Source organism: Podarcis vaucheri (genome assembly GCF_965113315.1).
Source record: "Podarcis vaucheri genome assembly, chromosome: 5".
NCBI classification, from domain to species: domain Eukaryota; kingdom Metazoa; phylum Chordata; class Lepidosauria; order Squamata; family Lacertidae; genus Podarcis; species Podarcis vaucheri.
In genome coordinates this window covers 67,883,369-67,901,708 of record NC_138763.1, presented here as the reverse complement: position 1 = coordinate 67,901,708, position 18,340 = coordinate 67,883,369, and the positions used below count along the sequence as shown (strand labels likewise).

Genomic DNA, 18,340 nt, shown 5'->3' with positions numbered 1-18,340 from the left:
CTCTCATCTCTTGTCTTTTGACTTTCTGAAGCTAGCAGCCAGCTGAGGGAAAGCGTGGGCAGCCAGACTAACACCTCAACATGGAAAGTTAACCTGGCTTATATTTTCACACTTGCTGGATCCAGGCTTAGAATGACATAAATCCTAGTCCCCAACCCACACTGTTAAACTCATGACAGTATCAATGTGATTTATTATTATTATTTGGTTGTTTGGTTGGAAGTTGCTTTGGGTTGCCCTGGGCAACATAAAGCAACTAACAAATGTAATAATAATTATTTTTTTATTGCACTGGAGACAGTCACTCTGCTGGAGCAAAAGCACCAGCTTAGTATGTAAGCATTCAAGCTGCCCAAATTGTGTGTTTGTTAATTCTCCTTGACCTCTCAGCAGCTCTCAAATGCTATTGATCTGAATGGGGAGGGATGCAATGCAGAGCCTGTGGACTCAGCTGTAAATAAAACATTTTAAGTGTGTTTTAAGTGAAATATACATGTGACACTAGATGGTGATGGTGAGACTTATGGAAAATTCAATGTATTTTTAAAACAAGCATTTTCAGAATGCTTTTATATGTGTGTAGATTCCACCTGTGTCTATCTATAGGGAGAAGCTTTCCAGAAACAAGTAACATATTTCTATTCATTTCCTGGACAAGTCAGTAGGTGGCAGCAGAAGAAAGTAAATAGCTCATGCCCTTGACTTCCCTGGCAGTTTCTTCTCATTCTTGGGTTAAGCTATCTAAGAAAGGATGTGTGTTATTGTCTCCCCAAGTCTCCTTTATTTCAGCATTCTATTTTGTCCATTTGCCACCTTCTTCCTTCCTTTATTTACTTAATGAAATTTCATATTTCTAGGTTGCTCAATCACTGCCACAGTGTTCTTTCTCCTGGCAGAACAAGAGGAGCAGATGACAGCAAAGCTTGCACAATCAGAATAAGATCCACTATCTGGCTGCTGACTCAGGACCCTAAACTGTGTTTTTATAATCAGCTTTTTATTTTGTTCTATTAATGAATGCATCACACATAAGGAGAAGAAGTCACAGACTGCAATTTGTTCAGTGTGTTTCCCAATTATATTGCAATGTTCTTTTGTTGTTATGGCTGATGCAAATAAAGTTTCATTCATTCATTCATATAATTTGGAGGACTAGAGTGTATATGCTTGCCAAACTCAAAGATTGTGTAATCTCCAACAGGCTTAGATCACTTGGGTTGATACTACAGGAGCTTAGGATCAGGGTTGTTAAAGACTAGCAGGCTCCAATGAGCTCTAAGAATTCAGAGAACTGTCGGCTGGCTTTACTCTCTGAGTAGACTGCAAGGGATCTGGCTTGGAAATGCAGGGAATGTTATCCCAGGATCTTAGAGGTTGTAATAAGCACCCCCAGATTTCGTCCTGGCTGTGGGTTGAGATGGAAGGTAAGAAGTGACTTATCAGATTATTAAGAAGCAATTGGCCAACCCTACAGCACTGTTGTGCAGCAGTTGCGCAAGGCAAGGGGCAAGAAGGCTTTCTTGAGTTTCCCCATTCTGCCACACCCACAATAATCCAATATGCTGATATTCTGTTAAATTACAAGGCATGAGGTCGCCCTGCAGCTCTCGGTGCAAAATGACATCATAGAGTAAGAGGAACTCCTGGCCCAAGAAACAGGTTTCTCTGCAAGGAGAAGCCATGTGTCTGTTCAGAATATGGTGTTGTCATGTAAGCTGCTGAGTTGTAGTTATTCGTTTAATCTTATATAGCAGCAGTATGCAGGATCAAAGGAATGGAAGATTAAATATAAATAAAAGGAAATCAATCCGTTTTATTTGAAGGGAACAATACACCTGCACAAAGTTTTCTCCAGTCTATCAGTGAGAACAAGTTTCATCACTTCTTTGAAGTGATTGGGAGCAAAGTGATGGAAATTCGAATTGAATAAAAGTTGTACAGTCCTAGCTCCATATAAATGAAATTACACCAACTATATGGAAGACTGCACAGCCCCATTTGAAACAAATCAAGTTAAAGATTCCAATTTTAAACCACATCAGAGTGTACCGCACTGTATGGAAAATTGCACAATCCCTCAAGTCCCCATAAAACAGTTAAGTTAGCTCCAAAACCAATAATCTGCTACAGCAAACTGCACAAATCTGACGCAACTCATAAACTGCCCAATTCCAAATTTGTCAAATCATAATTCTTCTCAAATCAGTATTGGATTGCACAGTTCTGCTATAAACAGGCTACGGAACCTGACTCTTCAAACTGCAGAACGATAAAAAAGTAATATAAATAACAAAGCCTGAATGAACTATCAATGAATGCATCACACATAAGGAGGAGTCACAGACTGCAATTTGTTTAGTATGTTTCCCAAGTATACTCTCCTTAATAGGTCTGCAAGCCTATAAACATGTTCTGAGAGTAACCATGTATAGAATTGCACTGCACATCATCTCAAGAAAACACTTATGTGGTCTCTTTAAATGTTGTTAATTAGAATTGGATGGTTCTATTTCTTTTCAATGAATTGATTAACACAAAACCAAAGTTTCTTTAAAACAAACAAACAAACAAACAAACAAACCCAACAACAACAGTGTTTCACATTGATGAGTTGGTAAAAAATAATGTCCCTATAAAGCTTTCTTCTTCTTCACCCAAACAGGTCATGCCATAGAGTTCCATGAAAAAAGTGTTATAGTGTCCTTTGGTCTCTTTACGCATGGAATAAAGCCATTGCTGCTGACCCACAAAATAATCATCATAGTCTGGCCATCTCAGTGCTTGCTCAGCTCCTCAGCTAGTGCATTATTCCAGACAAAGTTATGTACTGCATGCATCCTCAACCTTCCAATGGTTCTTTATTTGAGACATGGACAAATAACAGCACCATCCTATCTAGTAGCTTTTATCCACTAATTATACAAAAAATATCAATGGGGATAATAACATGGGTTGGAGCCAGCTTTAGCCTACATTGCTAATCCCACTTACTACATTCCATTAAATAGAAATTACTTCTAAAGTGATGCTAGGATTGTACTCTTAGTCATGATTTGAGCAGATTCACTGAGATCAAGTTAGATGTGACCAATTTAAGCCCCATTGTTTTCAGTGTGTCTATTCTAAGCATGCCTAAATCTGGATCCAGCCTAATAATCCTAGAATATAATGTGTCTTTTTCAAGCAATTGTTTCTGCCATGATGATATTATCATCTAAGAAAGAGGCTGAGAACTCGCTTAGTCAGATTCTGTATGATATGAGGGTACTTTAGGCTTCTATTACTTCCAGACAGGAATGGAAGGATCTGCTGATATCAGTTCTCCCAGTTTCCCATGTTTCCAATCTTACGTTCACTTCTCTATGTTCCTGCAGCAATTTGTGATTTTTAAAAATCATCCTTCGTGAAAATTCTCCAGCATTTTAGGGCAAATTTCTCATAATAAACACTTTTCCATGTAGCTTTGACTAATGTAAGCACATTTACAAGCAATATAATGCATTTGTATATGTTATTTCCATTAATATATTCATTTTTATGCACACTTTCATAATATATGCATTTTTGTAAACATTGGTTGATTAGACAACTGGATTGCAAAATTCAGTGAATTCTAAGGATAACTGTATTTCAGTCCACATTGTTTTGGAAAGTACGGATTTTATAGATTTTGCTTTCAATGTGAACTGAATTGAATCTCTCTCCTATCCCTACTTCCAGATTATTATTTTGCCTACTACCTCCTGCAAGTCACATTTCAGACAGTGCAGTGAATAAATGACGGAACTCTCACACCTCCAGTTTCCTGGTTATGTTTATATACAATTGATCCTCTACTAGTTAAGCTTCATAATACATAATGGGATAAATCCAGCAACCCCACTGTTCTGAGATGAGAATTCAAAAGGCATACCAGTTGATCCAGAGGCTATAGAACCAGGAATGTCGGGTTTCTAAACCTGAACTTCTTCTAGATTACAACTGTAATTGTTGGATTCCATCAGCAAGTTCAGAGATTATGGTATTTATAGTTTAACAACATCCAAAGGGCCACAGGTTCCCCATTCCTATCCAAGAATGAACAACCATGTTGTTTTTCAAAGAATGAAATTGCCACTTCTTTATTATGAAAGAAGGAATATAGCTGAGACATTATGTGTATGCAATTCTATCATATTGGGCTTTGGGGGTAAGGTAGCTAAAATGAATGAGCAGTTAATGAAAAGATACATCAAGGTACTTTATGGGTGGGATGTACACAGCATAATTGTACGTTCTGAAAGTGTAATAGTCTATGATCATGCATTCCTTAATATCCTTTTGCTTTAACACCTGAGCAACATTAGAACCTGCACATTCAGGTGTCTAGCAGATCCTGCAGAACTTGGTAAGTGAATGTAGACTTGTGATATTCACTACAGCTACCTCTGGCAAAGTTCTGGAGTGGAAGTGTTCTGTCACTTTCCTGGCTTGCAAAAATACCACAAGCGGCTGGATGAAAAGGTTGGTTTTTTTTGTTTTAACTACAGACAACTGCCGGCATCCAGGGTCATAGCCACTTTGTACTGAAAAAGTGTGGAGGAGTGAATTTCAGCATATATGGTATGTATTTCGAATGCTTTTGATTGAAATAAAGGGTGCGGGAGGTTAAAAATTAAAGTTGGATAATGGGGTTGCTGGATCTATTTCATAATCTGTTAGAAAATCTGTTGTTATATAATGTGGAATAATGAGAGAGAGAGTTTGTATGAAAGTGACTACAATTATCAGCAGCACGTAAGTTTAGGACAGCAGCAGAAGGGAACAGTGGTGGCAGCAGGGAGCCACAATGGAAGTACAGTGGTACCTCTGGTTATGTACTTAATTCGTTCCGGATGTCCATTCTTAACCTGAAACTGTTCTTAACCTGAAGCACCACTTTAGCTAATGGGGCCTCCCGCTGCTGCCGTGCTGCCGTAGCACAATTTCTGTTCTCATCCTGAAGCAAAGTTCTTAACTCGAGGTATTATTTCTGGGTTAGCGGAGTCTTTAACCTGAAGCGTATGTAACCTGAAGTGTCTGTAACCCGAGGTACCACTGTAGAAGACATTAAAAGCTGTACCTCAGCTTTATGAAAATTTGGGCTCAGCTTATCATCAGTACAGGAGGGATGCATGTTCTGAATGAAGCCATAGCAATATTACCTTTCAAGATTTTAAGAAGGAGCTGGTCTGGATACAGCAATGGTTTTGAGATTCTGGAACATGGGTAGAAAACACGTTTTCTGCATACAAATAGAGCCTAGAAGATTTTGGCTTCTTGTGGATGTTACTGCAGCATGCACTGTGGGAATCTCAAGGCTTGGAAATCAATCACAGGAAGCATAACAGTGTGTGAAGTAGCAAATAGCATGCACCCCAGAGTTTACAGGTTTTCTAGAAGTTTGGGTGTGATTGGATGTCTGAAATATGATTGGCTTTTTGCCAAAGGCTTCAAATGCTGACAAAGAACAGTATACCACCTTGGTGACAGAAGGAGTTTTACATATCCGACCAGAGGAACCAGTCACTAACAATATTTCTGTGTTGTCAATTAATCCTTGCCTTGGCCAGCCGGCCAAAACATGCTGGCTAAAACCAAAAACTAGCACCACCTCTTTTTAGTTACCTTGGCAACTGCGTTATATTGAGTTAGACCACGGGTCCGTTTAACTCAGTACTGTCTGCAATAACTAGCAGTGCTTCACCAGGGTTTCATCTAGAGAACTGTCCTGGGCCTGACTAGAGTTGTTGGGAATTGAGCATGGAAGCTTCTGCCTGCAATGAATGAAGACGCTCCAACACTGAGCTAACTCAGCTGCAACTGAAAACTTGTCTGGAGATTTTGCTTCTACAGTGGTGCCTCGCAAGATGAAAAGAATCCGTTCTGTGATTCTCTTTGTCTAGCGGTTTTTTCATCTTGTGAAGCAAGCCCATTGACGGATTAGCGCTATTAGCGCTATAAGCAGCTTTTAGCGGCTTACCTGCTGATCGGATCAGCTGATAAACGGCTTAGTGGCTTAGGAAAAAAGGGGGGGAGGAAAAAAACCCCACAGGAACTCGCAAGGCATTGTCGTCTTGCGAAGCAAGCCCATAGGAAATTCATTTTGCGAAGCACCTCCAAAACGGAAAACTCTTTCGTCTAGCGAGTTTTCCGTCTTGCGAGGCATTCGTCTTGCGGGGCACCACTGTATTATTTAATCACCAAGATCTTGGATTATGCTATTATGAATACCAACAAAAGAATGCCCTCTAAGGATGCAGCAGCCAAGGGACTATCAGGACCAGCTGGGGGCTGGGCAGGGAACTTTTGGCAGATTTGTTCCCCTAGCTCTCTAGCAGCACTGTGACAAGGAAGAGGAACCGATGGGCTGCTGGAAGAATTGTGAGGAGAAGCCTCACATTTGTGGTTGACATACGGATCAGAATTTGTTTGGAAACTACTTCCAGGTGATGCCATATCCTGAGGTTCTTTGCTAGCAGGTTTAGTCGCTAGCAGGTTTAGTTAGCAGGAGGCAGGTTTAGTCGTTGTTTGAAGACTATCCCTGCCTCCGGGTCTGGCCTTGACCAGATGGATACTGGAATCAACAGGGGAAACCCACATAACCTGAAGGTGTTGCTGTGTAATGCCAGGTCAATGATGAATAAAACCACTGCCATCCACGACCTGATTGTGGATGGAGGATTTGACCTGGCTTGTGTGACAGAGACCTGGTTGAATGAGGCAGATGGGCCTGTCCTTGCTGCCGCTTGCCCACCAGGTTTCTCTTATGCACAGCAACCCAGGTCATGTGGGCGGGGAGGGGGGGTTGCAGTGATTTTTAGGAAGTCATTAGTTTGCACCAGGCGTCCTACTGGGAAGACCCAGTTTTCTGAGTGCATGTTCTGGAAGTTGGGCAATAGGGGCAGTACAGGATTCCTTTTGGTGTACCGACCTCCCCGCTGCACCAAGGATTCCCTGTCCGAGCTGCTTCAGGTCGTGGCGGATGTTCTCCTGGAGACACCTAGTTTGGTTGTCCTAGGGGATTTTAACATCCACGCCGACACGACCTTACAAGGGGCCACTCGGGACTTCGTGGAAAGCATGGCCTCCATGGGGCTGTCCCTGAATAAGTTGGGCCCAACTCATAGTCATGGACATGCCTTAGACCTGGTATTCACCTCTAGTGACGTGGGTGATCTGACACTAAGTAAAAGTGAAACCAAAGAAGTGCCATGGTCAGATCACTTCCTGGTGCAACTGGACTTCTCCGCGACCCTTCCCCTCTGCAGGGTGGTGGGACCAATTCGGATGGTCCGCCCCCGCCACTTAATGGATCCAAATGGTTTCCAGAGAGTGGTAGGGGATGCTTTATCCCATGTTGATGGCCTTTCAGCTGATTCCCTGGTGGCCCGCTGGAATGCGGAGTTAACCAGGGCTATCGACTGTCTGGCTCCGAAGCGCCCTCTCCGATTGCATGGAGCCCGGACAGCCCCGTGGTTTTCTTCGGAGCTGAGGGCGATGAAACAATCGCTGAGACGGCTAGAGCGTCGGTGGCAGAAAACTCACTCCGAATCTGACCGGACACAGGTTAGAGCTCAACGTCGAGCCTACCAAGTGGCGATAGCGACGGCGAAGAAGACTTTCTTCACCGCCTCTATTGCATCTGCAGAAAATAGTAGCAGGAGACTCTTTCAGGTGGTCCGCAATTTAACGGAACCACCTTTACCACCGGGGCCTTGTAAAGACCCCAAGATCTCCTGCAACGATTTTGCAAAGTTTTTTGCAGATAAAATCACTCATATTCGGAAGGAGCTAGACACCACCGTGGGAGCAGGGCCGGGGCGGGAGAGTGCTAGAGCCCTGTCTGGTCAAGTTGCATGGAATCAATTTCAATCCGTTACCCCCGAGGATGTGGACAGGCTGCTTGGACGCGTGAAACCAACCACCTGTCTCCTTGATCCTTGCCCATCCTGGCTAATAAAAGCAAGCCGGGAAGGGCTGGGCGATGGGCTCTGCGGGGTGGTGAATGCTTCCCTCTGTGAGGGAACATTCCCAGATCCGCTGAAAGAGGCGGTCATTAAACCGCTTCTTAAAAAACCATCTTTAGACCCGGCCAGTATGGCCAACTATCGCCCAGTCTCAAATCTTCCATTCTTGGGCAAGGTGATTGAGCGTGTGGTTGCTGAACAACTCCAGGCACGCCTGGAGGATGCGGACCATTTGGATCCCTTCCAATCAGGGTTCAGGCCTCATCATGGGACTGAAACTGCTTTGGTCGCACTGGTTGATGATCTCCGGCGAGCTAGGGACAAAGGTGAGAGTTGTTTCCTAGTTCTGCTGGATCTCTCAGCGGCCTTTGATACAATCGACCATAACATCCTTCTGGACCGTCTAGAGGGGTTGGGAGCTGGGGGCACTGTTATACAGTGGTTTCGCTCCTTCCTCCTGGGCCGTGTTCAGAAAGTGGTGGTGGGGGATGAGTGTTCAGACCCTTGGGCCCTCACTTGTGGGGTGCCTCAGGGTTCCGTCCTCTCCCCCATGCTTTTTAACATCTATATGAAGCCGCTGGGAGAGATCATCAGAGGGTTTGGACTGGGTGTCCATCAATATGCAGATGATACCCAGCTCTACCTTTCTTTCAAATCAGAACCAGTGAAGGCGGTGAAGGTCCTGTGTGAGTGTCTGGAGGCGGTTGGAGGATGGATGGCGGCTAATGGATTGAAGTTGAATCCTGACAAGACAGAAGTACTGTTTTTGGGGGACAGGAGGCGGGCTGGTGTGGAGGACTCCCTGGTCCTGAATAGGGTAACTGTGCCCCTGAAGGACCAGGTGCGTAGCCTGGGAGTCATTTTGGACTCACAGCTGTCCATGGAGGCACAGGTCAATTCTGTATCCAGGGCAGCTGTCTACCAACTCCACCTGGTACGCAGGCTGAGACCCTACCTGCCCGCGGACTGTCTGGCCAGAGTGGTGCATGCTCTAGTTATCTCCCGCTTGGACTACTGCAATGCGCTCTACGTGGGGCTACCTTTGAAGGTGACTCGGAAACTACAGCTAATCCAGAATGCGGCAGCTAGACTGGTGACTGGGGGCGGCCGCCGAGACCACATAACACCGGTCTTGAAAGACCTACATTGGCTCCCAGTACGTTTCCGAGCACAATTCAAAGTGCTGGTGTTGACCTTTAAAGCCCTAAACGGCTTCGGCCCAGTATACCTGAAGGAGCGTCTCCACCCCCATCGTTCTGCCCGGACACTGAGGTCCAGCGCCGAGGGCCTTCTGGCGGTTCCCTCATTACGAGAAGCGAAGCTACAGGGAACCAGGCAGAGGGCCTTTTCGGTGGTGGCGCCCGCCCTGTGGAATGCCCTCCCATTGGATGTCAAGGTGATGGACAACTACCTGACATTCAGAAGACATCTTAAGGCGGCCCTATTCAGGGAAGCTTTTAATGTATGATATTTTAGTGTTTTTTGGTTTCTGTGGAAGCCGCCCAGAGTGGCTGGGGAAACCCAGCCAGATGGGCAGGGTACAAATAATAAATTATTATTATTATTATTATTATTATTATAGCAGTGGGTTGCTACTGGCAAGTCAACTATGAAGGGAAAACGCCAATGAAGTCTTTGCTTTGGGGTTAAGTAAGGGCAAGGGCCCTATCCTTTAGAAGCATCCCTGCCTGCCTTTTGTGTAAACCAGGTCCTAATTTGAAAATGTACCTGTCCTCTGCTGAAACAGGGATAGGAGAGTTATCACCAGATGTGGAAGAGTAGTTGGGAGATTGTCTGCTGTTATGGAGATGGGGCATGATGGTGGAGAATGTTGGGAGATAGACCTGAAGCATGGGATGCTGTGTTATATACTACTCAGGGTCAGTCTAGCTCAGTTTTGTTTACTCTGGCTGTGACTCTCCAGGTTTTCAGACAGGTAATCTTAAGAACCCTACCTGGAGGTGCCAGGGATTTTATCTTCTGCATGCAAAGCAGATGGTCTACCACTGAGCTATGCCCTTCCTCAAGGAAGGCCCTTCCTGATAAAAGATTACTAAAGGCAGTTGGCTGATATACTATTTTTAGTGAAGCTGCTGCATGGTGGGATGGGGGGAGCAATTCAGTTTGGTCCACATTTTAATAGGCACAGACCTTCTCCATTCAGTTTAATATCACGAACAGCTTCAGGCGCCCATTCCTATTGTGTTGATGATTTTCAAATGAAAGAGCATCCAGTTGGTTGTACATTTATGGGTGATCCATTTATTTATTTACTTTTTACAGAGAATCAAAATGTGGCTGATGATTGTATTAGTGTACATGACTGAAGGAATTGTGTCTTCAGGAGAATTCCAAGAGTTAAACAAGCCAAATCCAGAGCAATTTTTGAATACTGTAAGTACATCTCTGGATGTGAAAGGAACATGATATTGCTTGACACTATTTACAGTTTCATCCTCCCCACATATAGGATTTTGCCACCTTAGAGAACTTAGTATTGGGTGCAAATGTTCAACCAGATAACACACAAGGTTGGTAGTGCGTTTGAAAGGTGCATGTATCTTGAATGACTACTTTTCTTGGTGCTGTATACAAAAATAAATGCTTGATGCAAGGTACAGCTCAGGGCATCTTGCTGCCTGAACCAATCAACAATTTCATGTGCAGATAAAGAGCAAATGGAATTTAATCTGCTGGGCACCTTTGTCCTCCAACTGCTATCTGTCCCCCAAGAATCTGCAACCTGAGGGTGTCCCCTCCCCCTGTTTCTCCAAATACAGTGAGGGGAAATCTCTGGTCCACAAACCTAATTAGGTTTAGCAGGCCTTAGTGGCTGGCCAGCCAGGCCATTCTGGGTGAAGTATGAATTGGCCACCTTTACCATGCTTGATGTTGCTGAGGCTCGAATTTGAAACTGCAAAGGAAGCACTGCAAGCACAGTTCAGTCCTTCATTTGCAAGCAGAATTCAGTGCCTTTTGAATCTGGAGCTTTTTCCTGCTGCTCTGCACAGTGATTTGGGGTGGGGGGGAGCATAATTTGCTTCAAGCTTGGAGACAGCACTGCTGTGCATTTTGCTGAGAAAAGTGACAATTTGTATGCGTACACAATACATACATCAATAAAAAATGAACTAGTTTACAGTGGGATGCATTCAAGGCTGCTTTGGAGACAATCCTTTACATAACCTTATTGCATTATACTATGAATTTTTATACTATTTCATATTTGTCCCCCATTCTGCCGAAAGTGGAAAGTGTGTATATGTGAAAATGAGCTAAAATCTGAATTCTGGTTTTAATTTAACCAATTTAAATCCCGCAACAACAATGGACCAAGAAGCATAGGCAACCTTTCTGAAAGTACAGTACATCATTTTGGAAAATTTTGTTTCTCCTTTATCTAGGATGGAATCATTCGTCGCTGGGACTATCCAAGTGAGGTCCATGATAAGATCCTGACAGCTGACGGCTATTATTTAACCATGAACAGAATTCCTTATGGCAGAGGAGGCAAACATGGTGGGTCTCCAATGTGAAAGAAGAAATGAAAATGTAATAGCAAGCCCCATGCATGCTCCAACACGGAGTAGCAATTAAGTAGAAATCTTATGGGCAGGGCTGTTGCTTAGAAGTTTCTTTCCAAGAACACCAAACCAGAGTCTTTCCCACCTTCAGGCCCTTCAAAGCAGAGGTCAGAGTCCCTTTCCAGCCCACGTGCTGCATTATCTCACAGACAACTCTGGATAGTAAAATACAGGAATGAGAATTTTTTTGGGATGTGCAGCAGGATGTCCACTTATGGAGCCCTTTATGCTACTTTATGTAGCATAGGTGCAAATTTATGTAGCATAGGTGCTACTTTATGTAGTGTAGGTGCAAATTTAGATATAATTCCTATAATTTAAATATAAATACAATATACAGTAGAGAAGATTGTGATCAGGTGACCTGTATGCCTGCTCAGTCTGCTGTCTGGGTGCAAACTGTTGATGGGGAAACTTCAAAGTCCTTGCTCTCTCTTTGAAACTAGCCTTGGAATGGACAAACAGAGGGTGCCTTCAAATACAGGATAGCCCTCTGCCAGCCCTTCTAATAATAATAATAATAATAATAATAATAATAATAATAATAATAGTCATAATATATTATTTATATCCCGCCCATCTGGCTGGGTTTCTCCAGCCATTCTGGGCGGCTCCCAATAGAATATGAAAAACACAATAAAAGAACAAACATTAAAAACTTCCCTAAATGTCTTCTAAAAGTCAGAAAGTTGTTTACTGTATTTTTCGCCCCATAGGGCGCACCTAGTTTTTTTGGGGGGGAAATAAAGAATTTTTTTTTATTCCCCCCAGGCACGGGGCTGGGGCGGGGGAAGCCCAAGCTTCCCCCGACCCCTGCCCCCAGAACAGGCTGCTATCCGCAAGCCTAGGGAGCCCGGCGGGAAGTCACGCCGGTCTCCCCAGGCTTGCAGAGAGCAGCCCGAAGCCCGGGGCGCGCTGCTCAGCGCGCCCCGGGCTTCGGGATGCAGGCAGCTCTCCACACCCCTTGGGAGACCAGCGCAACTTCCCGCCAGGCTCCCAAGGGTTGTGGAGAGCTGCCCAGAGCCCGGGGCGTGCTCTGCTGTGCTCCCCAGGTTTCGGGCTGCAGGCTGCTGTCCGCAAGCCTTGGGAGCCCGGCGGGAACTCCCACGGGCTCCCAAGGCTTGCAGATAGCTTCCTGAAGCCTGGAGAGCGAGAGGGGTCGGTGCGCACTGACCCCTCTCGCTCTCCAGGCTTCAGCAAAAGCCTGCATTCGCCCCATAGGACGCACACATATTTCTCCTTCATTTTTTGAGGGGAAAAAGTGTGTCCTACAGGGCGAAAAATACGGTACTTCCTTAACATCTGATGGGAGGGCATTCCACAGGGCGCCATTACTGAGAAGGCACTCTGCCTGGTTCCCTGTAATCTCACTTCTTTCTGTGAGGGAACCACCAGAAGGCCCCCGGAGCTGGACGATGGGGGTGGAGATGCTCCTTCAGGTATACTGGACCGAGGCCATTTAGGGCTTTAAAGGTCAGCGCCAACACTTTGAATTTTGCTTGGTAATGTACTGGGAGCCAATATAGGTCTTTCAGGACTGGTGTTATATAGTCTCAACGGGCTGTCCTCTGCAGAGAAGGCCACATGGCCATCCTAGTGTGCTGCAGTCTTTCTTACGAAAGTTAATTATTTGTATCTGTTTCAGGTTCCAGACCTGCTGTCTTGGTGATTCCTGGATTAATAATGGAAAGTAGCACCTGGGTCTCCAATATACCCAATAATAGTTTGGGCTTCATCTTGGCAGATGCTGGTTACGATGTTTGGCTTGGGAATGTTAGAGGAACGTCCTGGTCGAGAAAGCACCAGAACCTTTCGGTCTTGCAACAGGAATTCTGGGATTTCAGGTAGCTCCTCACAAATTGGGGGTGAGACTTTTGAAATGCATATGCAGTTGTCTATTACTGTCAAGCAATGAAGCACCAGGGCTTATCAGGAGTGGCTTGCTGGGCGGGACTGAGCAGCTAAGTCAGCTACCTGGCAGGTGGCTCGCTGCTACTTACCAGGAGGAAGAGGGGGAGGTGACATGGGCCACAGGTAACTACAGGACTGCCAGATTGGCTCCACCACCGCGTTTGAGCCACACTCATATCTGCCCCACCCAGTAAGAAACAGTGACCCACCTGCCAGGAAGTTAGTTGTGTTGCTGCTCCCCAACTGTCAATCTATTTCTGGAGTTTATGTTAGATTTCAGCTGCAGGAAATAAATACACGTGGTTTACGACTACAAACATAAGAGACTTCTGTGTCTTGAGATCCATGAATGGTCAGCTCACACTGTTCATGTATATGAAACGCTGCTGCTTTAATCAACGATGAGACATCTTGTGTACCAGCATTACATGCCCAACTTTGTGTTTCTGCTCCTCAGCTTTCATGAAATGAGCCTCTATGACCTTCCAGCCATGATAGACTACATTCTGCAGGAAAATGGCCAAAAGCAGATCTATTATATTGGACATTCTCAAGGTGCTACTTTAGGTAAGTTTTAAATATGGAGAAGGGCTGTCTTCCTTATTTGGCTTCAGCAAACCAAAAGCTATTTTTTTCTTTTGTAACAAAATTTCCTTCAATATTGTCCTTACAAGGTTTTGATTCAATGTGATTGATGTGATTGCAGAAGTTTCTTTCAACAATTTTTAACAGCTCTTAGATATGGTACCCACAGAGCCAGTTGCACAAACTGGTTGATACCCAAGTCTAAATACAATTCTTAGAGATATCTCTGCAATCTAGCAATTTTTTGCCATCACTCAGATGATGAGCTTGTTAGTATGTTCAAGACCTCAATCCTGAGCCCCAGAGCTAATATTTGTGAGCTTAATTAATGATAATTAATGTGCATCTCCAGCAACACCCTGTAGTATGAATGGAGAGCACATGGGATGCTTCATGGCTTGGTACAAATATCTGTGTGATGCAAGTTTGTATGCATATTTGCTCACAACTATGTGTCCAGTTCCCAAGTAAGAACTTTTTTCTTGTCAGGGCAGTTACTAAAACTGACTGACTTCTGTACCTTTGCCTTTCTGAATGATTATCTTTTCTTCCTATGCTTTCCCCAATTATCGTTGTAAAAAAAATATTATTTTTTGCAGGTTTCATAGCCTTTTCTATGATGCCAGAGGTGGCTGAAAAAATCAAGTTATTCTTTGTTTTTGCTCCTGCGTACACATTTCAGAACAGCAAAGGCCCAGTAATCCAGATATTATTTTTTCCTGATTTTCTTCTAAAGGTATCAGTTGCATTGTTCTTGCTCTTTATGGATTCATTCAGTTGTTTCCCACAATGTGAATCTGCAGAATGCAGTTTTCTTAGACAAGCTACTTGTATAGCTTACTTAATAATACAAAAATGGTAAATTTGCTAAAACAGCAAATTGTTTATAAAGTGTCTTTCTCTAACGTTTTTATGAGAGGTAAACAGGAAGCCATTAAATAACCCTTTTTGAAAGTGAGCAAAATTAAAAAATGATGTTAATTGCATGAAAGTAGTTAACATGCAAGTAAGAACAGGGGACCCAAACAAGATCAGGACGGTGACTGGTAGGAAAAGTGATTGCCCCATGTTGCAATCCCAATGACTTTTAGTCCAACATCTGTCGCACACTTTGTCATAGGGGCCACATACAGGGGACTGCTCATTCTAGATTACCTCTCCACTACAACTCCTCTCACCAGTTTACAGTATTGACCTTTTTTAGTAGGGAAATGACTAGGAAAACAGATTTATTGGTGGGAATGAATGACTCCCCAAAGCTAATCTCAATGAATTAATGCCCAGCTCCTTCTCTTTGTCCCTCCTAAGGCTGTCTCATCACCTCTTCTAGTCTCATTACTTCTTTTTGAAACAACCAACCAGGGATGGTTTCCATGTTTCTCTTTTCTCTTTTTGCCACCCTGGCCAACAGGTGGGATGCTCAACAACTCCCTGTAGCTGTGTTCTTTTCTTAAAAGCAGTGTTGTGATAGCACCTTGCGCATGGACCCAACTAGTCATAATGTGGTTTCAAATCTCCAGCACTTGTCTCAGGAAACACCTGGAGTTATTCTCTGAGAACTCCAGTCCAAACCCTGGAGGCCCCACACAAATGTTTGTGGGTGGGGATTGGAATTTGTTGAGGGTGGAGGAAAAAACAAGCAGAGCTCTTAAAAACCTACTGGAGCTCAAGCTGGCTGTAAGATACCACACAATAAGTAGGAAATGAGGATTCATGTCTTAGAACAGAGTAGAATGGCATCAACTAGAGCTAAATGCAGGTGTTGTCTCTTTAAGGAACCGAGCATTCAGCAGTATCTTTCAGCCAGGAAGAAAGCTGGTTTACCCTGCCACGCCCTGAAAAACTCATTGCTGAATATTTTGCTTGAATGAGGCAGCTAGGTCCTGCCACACCTGGTCTGCAAATGAAAGGGTAGGCAGCCATGTGAAGATAAAGTGTATATGGCTGCATTATTATAAATAATAATATATATAATTATGTATAATAATATAACAACAAATGCTCTTTCAAGTGGTTCTCAGTACCACAGGAGGCACTCTAGGGCATTCCGAGCAAGAGCCAGTCTTTATTATAAGTTTGCCTAGCCAAAGCTTGCGGCAGAAATAAATTGAACTTTTTAAGGTCTTTATTTAAGCTGTCAATCTTGCTATGGCTTCTCATTACTGATGGCAGTAAGTTGGGAGTATGTCTTACCCCTGCTGATTGGCTTTTGTATTAACTTAATTTCATGTTGTGTTCGTTTGTGTTCTGCATACCTATCTATGCTGTCGCTCACCTTTCCCGAGCCTTTGGCCTCCTTAGATAGAAATAAAATCTATCTTCTCTCTTTATTCGGGGTTTAATAACTGCCCACTTAGGTAAACACTTCATGTATTGGGGGCAAGTAGTTCTTCTCCCCTACAAAAGCCCATTTGTTACTATTTAAGGTGCTTCCATGTGTGTGTGTGGACTTATTGATACACACACAAAGGCACTTCACATGCCAACCAGACACACGGACAGCGGGGTGTGGTCACTGTATGTGTGTCAGCATCTGGAGCAAGGCCTAGTCCACACAGCCCTATAATCCCCAATATAATCTTTCAATTTGTATGTTTGTGTGTGACCTGAATCTCCCCTGTGTTTCTTTGCTGTGACTTATTATCAGGGCCAGCCCACTCATGAGATAAGGTGAGGTCGCTGCCTCAGGTGGCAGGATCCACAGGGTCAGCAGATCTGGCCTCCAAGGAATGCATCACCTGCTGCCGCCACTGCAGTGGCAATGTCAGCTGTGGCATACTCCTTAGAGACTGGATCTGCCGCCTCCTTGGCAGCCCTGCCCCCAAGTCCCACCTCTACAGTAGCTTCTTGACGAACAGGAGTTATTGCAGGTCTCCTCCCACCTTTGTTCCTGATGTAGAACTTCACTTGCTCCTTCTTCTCTGGTGGCAGTGGGAATTTTGTGATTCACCTCTCAGGTGCCAAAATGTATTGGGCTATCCAACAATGTAATCCTAACCATGTCTACTCAGAAGTATGTCCCATAGAATCAATGGGGCTTACTTCCAGGTAAATTGTATATGTATTTTTATTCATTGCATCTATGTTTAGATTTGTCACTTGGGCACATGAGTGTGATATGAGAAATATAAGTGCAAGAGAACAAAGACATAAATTTAAGTTCACAATTCTTTTAATGTTTCACAGGTTATATTTGGCACGAAAGAATTCCGCTTATTAAGTAGAAGTCTGAGAGCATTCGTTGCTAAGATTTGCAGCTACCAATTAATACAAAACCTTTGCGCCCAAAGCCTTTACCTTATAGGTGGCTTCAATAAGAACAGCTTAAATGTGGTATGTATCTTTAATTATTTTCTTTCTCTTTTACCTCTGGTCCCTTGGCTTGTGGCTTCCCATTCTTAATCTCTTGACTACAGGTCTATTGATTGTGGTACTTTTTCATTCTGTCGTTTTTCTAAAAAGAGAAATATAAGGGTTGACTTGGATAGATTTCAAGGCCTCTTCTTAGCGTATGCACTGATTTTTGTTTCTCACTCTGGTTGGCCCTTTTTCATTGTATCTGCCACATTAACAGTTTGCCTTTCTAAAATGTTTTTTTCAGAGCCGAGTTGATGTGTACCAGGCTCACTTTCCAGACTTTACTTCTGTAAAAAATATTGTACACTGGGGTCAGGTAACGTCTTTAAAGCAATGCGTACTTCTTTAAAAAATAATAATCAGCTGAGGTTGTGATTTTTATTCTAAATGTAGAAGCTCCTAAGATGTAATGAGAAAGAAGAGGCAGAGAAGCTGCATTTTGCGAGCAGGACATCACCCATGATTCTGAAGACACAAACCAATACAGTCGTACCTCTTGTTCCGTCAGTCTCCGGTTGCGTTTTTTCAGGATACGAACACTGCAAACCTGGAAGTGTTTACTTCGCCATGCTCGCCTGTGCAGAAGCGTTGCACGTGCATAGAAGCACTCTATTGTGCAGCGTGCGTGTACACGCAGAAGCGGTGCTCTAGTTGTGGACTTTTTGGGGTGTGAACGGCACCCCGGAACGGATTGAGTCCATAACTAGAGGTACCACTGTATTTATGGCAAACTGTTATTCTGCAATTCAGGTCACATTGAAACACCTGAAAGTTTTCAACTGGTCTTCAGCTTTGCCCTGACAATTATTGTCTTCTGTACTTTAGAGCTGGCATCATTCTCAGAGCTTGAAAAACTGCACCAGGCAAGCTTAATGCAACTTTCAGTATAATCAGGGAAAAAAATCAGTTCCAGCC

General features: G+C 43.8%; 1 protein-coding gene across 1 annotated transcript in view; it reads left to right on the top strand.

Annotated features, from left to right (window-relative positions):
- The first annotated feature begins 4,366 nt into the window (after positions 1-4,366).
- The window catches only part of LOC309532975 (putative lysosomal acid lipase/cholesteryl ester hydrolase), a 31,396-nt gene continuing 17,422 nt past the window's right edge, over positions 4,367-18,340 (top strand). Inside the window, exons 1-9 of the mRNA XM_082223754.1 lie at positions 4,367-4,387; positions 4,530-4,602; positions 10,272-10,382; positions 11,393-11,507; positions 13,218-13,416; positions 13,941-14,050; positions 14,668-14,804; positions 17,255-17,401; positions 17,670-17,741. Coding sequence (XP_082079880.1) covers positions 4,600-4,602; positions 10,272-10,382; positions 11,393-11,507; positions 13,218-13,416; positions 13,941-14,050; positions 14,668-14,804; positions 17,255-17,401; positions 17,670-17,741 — 894 coding nt within the window. The 5' untranslated portion in view covers positions 4,367-4,387; positions 4,530-4,599. The remainder of the gene's footprint in view (positions 4,388-4,529; positions 4,603-10,271; positions 10,383-11,392; positions 11,508-13,217; positions 13,417-13,940; positions 14,051-14,667; positions 14,805-17,254; positions 17,402-17,669; positions 17,742-18,340) is intronic.